Source organism: Limulus polyphemus, unplaced genomic scaffold, assembly GCF_000517525.1.
Source record: "Limulus polyphemus unplaced genomic scaffold, Limulus_polyphemus-2.1.2 Scaffold1793, whole genome shotgun sequence".
In the NCBI taxonomy this organism is placed as follows: domain Eukaryota; kingdom Metazoa; phylum Arthropoda; class Merostomata; order Xiphosura; family Limulidae; genus Limulus; species Limulus polyphemus.
This window is the reverse complement of record NW_013667403.1, coordinates 192436-197596: the sequence shown is the minus strand read 5'-3', so window position 1 is coordinate 197596 and position 5161 is coordinate 192436. Positions and strand designations below refer to the sequence as shown.

The 5161-nt window shown below is 29.7% G+C and overlaps 1 protein-coding gene across 3 annotated transcripts in view; it reads left to right on the top strand.

Moving 5' to 3' along the window:
* LOC106464958 (transcriptional repressor protein YY1-like) overlaps positions 1-5161 on the top strand; it is a 27090-nt gene that overhangs the window by 10652 nt on the left and 11277 nt on the right. For all 3 annotated transcript variants that reach the window (XM_022392769.1, XM_013925133.2, XM_013925132.2), the window contains exons 2-4: positions 109-232; positions 1829-1886; positions 4102-4260. In XM_022392769.1, coding sequence (XP_022248477.1) covers positions 109-232; positions 1829-1886; positions 4102-4260 — 341 coding nt within the window. The remainder of the gene's footprint in view (positions 1-108; positions 233-1828; positions 1887-4101; positions 4261-5161) is intronic.

Below are 5161 nucleotides of genomic sequence, written 5' to 3'. Positions count from 1 at the left end.
GGGTAAAAAAGTGCGTCTTATACACCGAAAAATACGGTATTTAAGATTTCATACACAATAAGATAAAATTAATATTTATGTGTGTATGTGTATCACTGTCATTTTCAGAGGACACCACAACACCAGAGCCTGATCCTGACTATACAGAGTACATGACAGGAAAAAAAATTCCTCCTGGTGGTATACCTGGTGTAGATCTCAGTGATCCAAAACAATTAGCTGAGTTTGCAAAGTAAGTAGTGTAAAAATTTGTGTATAAACATGATTATGCAGATATTTCATTGAATATCAGTTTACAAAAATAAATATTCTATATAGTGAATAGGAAATAATATAATTTAGTACAATGGTAAGTTTAATAATAGTTGAAATAATTTTAGCCTTTAGAAATTACCAAGTAAATCTAGAAAATCCAGATAAATTAAAAAAATGTAGCTTTTAACTGCAAAGATCCACTTGAAAATGTTGAAGAAAATTATTTGTAATTAAAATGTGTTAAAATTAAGTTAAATGGACATTAGAGTCAATAATAAAATATTATTTTAAAGGTATCTGTGGTTCTAGTATGAAAAATAAATATAATAATTATAAATGGAGTGTCATATAGTGGAATATAAAACAGCATGTCATCAAATTTGCCATTACAGTTGTAATTTAGAGTAAGAAAACCCAAGTATGTAAAACAGGAGTGTGATGTACAGTCTGCTCTGTCTTAGCGATTGATATTTTTAGTTTAAAAAAATTGGTTATGGTAAATTTTTTAAACAGAAAAATTTATTTTCAACAGCTGTCAAAACCATAAAACCTCAGTTTTAATGGGTCATAGTATTAAACTTTAAATAGTTTGAAATTTATATCCACACTGAGCCATATAATGTGGTAATTAACTACAGATTACTTGCTAGTTAGTGCAAGTTCTTAGTCTTCCTTTTCTTCATTCAACCTTAATCCCCATCTTTTGGATTGGCCACTTGGGTGGCTGGTCCTGACAGCAACTCTAAAGGACAAGCATATTCTGTGACAGGGATTCAACTCTGTGATCAGCAGATTATAAGTCAAGCACCATAATCACCAAGTTGTGCCAGGCCCAGTGCAGATCTTAATGTTTTCTGTTAAATAAAAAAAAGTTGTTATAGAAATTATATTGGCAATTGCTGATATAATGGTAAGTCTTAGTACACATCTGTGTGGTCTTTAACTTAACAGAAAGTAAAATACAAAAAGATATAACAGTTATGTAGAATTTAAAATGTTTTTGCATTAACCTCTTCCCTTTTCACAGTCTTTGCATGACCTCAGATCTAAAATAGTTCATACTTCATAGTTTATTTATTTCTGTTTCTCTATATATATAATTTAAAATGTTGTTATAAGCATCTCAGATGGTGCTAATTTTAAAGTATGCTTTTCTAAACACAGTTTCAATTTGATTAGCTGTATTTGCTTATACGATGAAAAATACAAATCATGATTTTTTTTTTCAATTAACGTTGTTTAGTGCCAAAACAGTAACATTGCAACTTGTGTTCCCAACTGGAAACTTGAGTCGGTAGAATTTTCTGTTAATCTGCACACTAAAATACTACAGTGCAAATACTACATTTCTAAGCATCATTCCAAAAAATGAATGACTAAAATACAGATTCGTGGATTCTAAAGTTGACTATTTCATTCAACCAGTGACGTGCTATGTTAGTGTTTATGCATTTAAGGTTGTGTGTTTTTGTATTTTTAAATGTTTTGTACTTTGTAAAACTTATCATTATGCTCTGGTTTACATAAGAGATTTTGTAATACAATATATGACAATGGTATTACTTTTATCTAGAATGAAACCACGAAAACAGACTGATGATGTCGCCCGAACAATTGCTTGTCCTCATAAGGTATTCAGGTTTAAGTATTAATGGGTCAAATCTAGAAGTTAGTGTGCATTCAGATTTAAGTGTTGATGGGTCAAATCTAGAAGTTTATGTGCAGTCAGATTTTAATTGTGTTAATGGGTCAAATCTAGAAGTTTGTGTGCTGCTTCATATAAATCTCATTGCATTATAAAATAATTCATTTGATGAAAACTTGTATCTTGTGGTATACTGTTTTTGGTGATTATAATAAATGAGTTGGCAGTTTCTTTCAGTTATATTTTATTAATTCTAAACTTGTTTTATATTTGTACTGTAGAAATCATTTTATTAGTGAAATAGCATTTATCACTGTGTTTACCAAAAATATGGGTAATATATATCTGTTCGTTTTTATGATTTGGGCTATAAAATGTATGGTTTTGGCCATCTTTATATGATTTTACAATGAGTTGTATGTTTCTCATGGTTTTTCAAAATATTATTGAAAACTGTAAACTGAATCATGATCAATTTCATTAATATTTTGACCATGGAACCTTTTAGTTTTGTGTTAACAATTCCTAACTTGTAGTTGCTGTTTATAATAAATTGCAAATAATGATAAACATACTGTTTTGTAAATTTTTTTTCATCTCAAATGTGATTTGTTTGCATTTACTCTACGTTTAGGAATAAGGTAGGATACTGTACAGGTACAATGCACCCAAATATTATTGCTAAACTGATATGTTTTCATTTGCTCTAGACTAAGGAACAAGATATGATATAGTATTGGTACAAGGTACTCATATCTCTTAGCTAAAAACATGTGAAGCCAATATTGCATTTCCAATTGTAGCTGAAACCTAAAGATTTCAGTGTTGAAATTGTATCACGTTTTTGAAATCATAGTTGAAATCTCAATAATGAGTGGAGTTTGGAATGTGAACATGGTATTAGAAGGAGCTGTTCAGTGATAAACTATCTTTTTCTGTATAGCCAAAAGCATGAAACTCGGAGAATATCCAGGAAATCATATCATAGATAAATGAGGATTTTCTGTATTTTGTTGCATCTACTGTGTGTAAAAGAAACTTGGATTAATTTTAAGTTATTTATTTGACCCGCATGATTGATGGTATAGTACAAGTTAGTATGCATAAAGCTTGTGAAAATTGGAACTCAATACAGCTAACATCCTTGATAAAAATCACACTAGACTACAGTTGTTCCCTCATGTTCCTTGTACTTTGTCCATTATAGATTTCTAATCACAAGTATATAAAAATATAATTTTTAGAACTACGTTTCCTCTAAGTCACTGTCCAAGATGTGTTTTATTCAATTCTAGAACTCGTGAGCTATACAATGAAATGCCTTCTATACAATGACATATAGTAAACAATTGATCTGAAATACTATTTTTACATGACTCTTATCTGAAATCCATAATAGACAAATTGAAAGAATTGTAAAAAAATCTTGAGTTAACATTAATTCTATCTTGGATGTAAGGCCTTTTGAGAATCATTTCTGTTTCATTGTCTGCAGTGTCATCTTATGGATAAAGTAACATCCAGCTCTTTATTGCTTCCTTCATTTTTTCACATGGAATATATGCAATTGCATAATGGCTCTATTGGCAACGTACAATTTTCAGTACTTGTACCTTTAACAAGTACTTACAGTGTTGTTGTTATGTTTAACTGTAATACATTTGTAACTAATCAAGAAAAAAAAAAATCTAGTTCGCTTAGATCTACACAGTTAAAAGAAGTATGGAATTGTGTAACAATTGGATGAAAGTCCAAGATGATCAATAAAATACATCCTACATCACTCTTCATATAAAAATATTACTTAATCCATATACTAAAAGGTGTAACTGATATAAAACAAAAACCTTGGTTGATCAGATTAAAGTCTTAAATTATGTTTATTTTATTGTACATATTGCTCCCATATTTACCTTTCCAAGTTTTATGTATACAATGTAGGAACTTAATTTTGACTTTTATATGGGTCTTAAGATTATATACAGTGAAGTGATGGAGTTTCATAACAAATACAGTATCTACTAGTACTGATGAAGTGTGATTGTATAAGTTTTCAAAATAGATTTAGGAAAAGAAAATAATTCCTATATAAAAGAAAGTGTCTCATGATATTTCATGTTGTCTATTCATGTGAGAAGTAATTCACTTATTTAAAATGTGCTTGCTGTACAATATATTTATAGTACAATTTCTTCCCTTAGGGTTGCACCAAAATGTTTCGTGATAATTCTGCAATGCGAAAACATCTTCACACTCATGGACCAAGAGTTCACGTATGTGCTGAGTGTGGAAAGGCTTTTGTGGAGAGCTCAAAGCTCAAGAGGCATCAGCTTGTTCACACTGGTGAGAAACCCTTTCAGGTGGGTTTATGATGAGAAAGTTTATAGTTTTTTTTTAGCTTGAGATTCTATATCTTGTTAATCATGCCTCAAAATCTAGAAATAGTTGAGGGTTTTGTGTGTATTGGATTTTAGTAGTTTATGGTCGCGGTTACCTAACCTTTCCTTGTCAGAATATTATTCAATCCTTTATTTTATTGCTGGAACAAAAACATTTACAAAAGATTTGTATAGTAAACTTTTAACCTGCTGTTAATATTATAAAACCTAAGGGAATTATTTTTAACATTTTGGGTGAAGCTTTTCATGCATGGTTATATGTTAAGTTTCTACCAGTGCTGGTTACTCAACCAATCATAATGAACCATTCATTCATAAAGTATGATAACATCATGGTTTGATTGTGTGGGCTTATGTGCATGTTGATTATAGGCATATATACAGAAACTTACCTTAAAATAAGATTGAACTGTTAAAAACTGAGATGTTTCATCTTAGCTCTTTCAGCACGGGCTTATAGTTTTTATGCTATAACTGTTAAATTAGAAAGGGAATGTTAATGAAATTTGGCAGATTATCAGTAAACATTACAATGCTTTCATACGCAAAATATAAATTTTTTTTATTAAGTCTTAAGGTTTCTAAAGTAATGTTTTTCTAATGCCTTTTTTTTCTTTTCGTATGTTGCCTATCTATTATGCAAAGTAGTTTTCCTTTTAAGATTAAAAATACTTTTATGTATCAGATGTGAAATCTATATAATGTCCAGATTTATATTTTATCTGTTATTTTCAGTAATTTATCTCTGTATGGGTTCAGTAGATTCGACCGATCTCGAAACCACTGTAGAATGAACACAAGTTATAACACGAAAAAATAAATGTTTAGACTAAATAGCTTAAATCTCATAACATTATACATT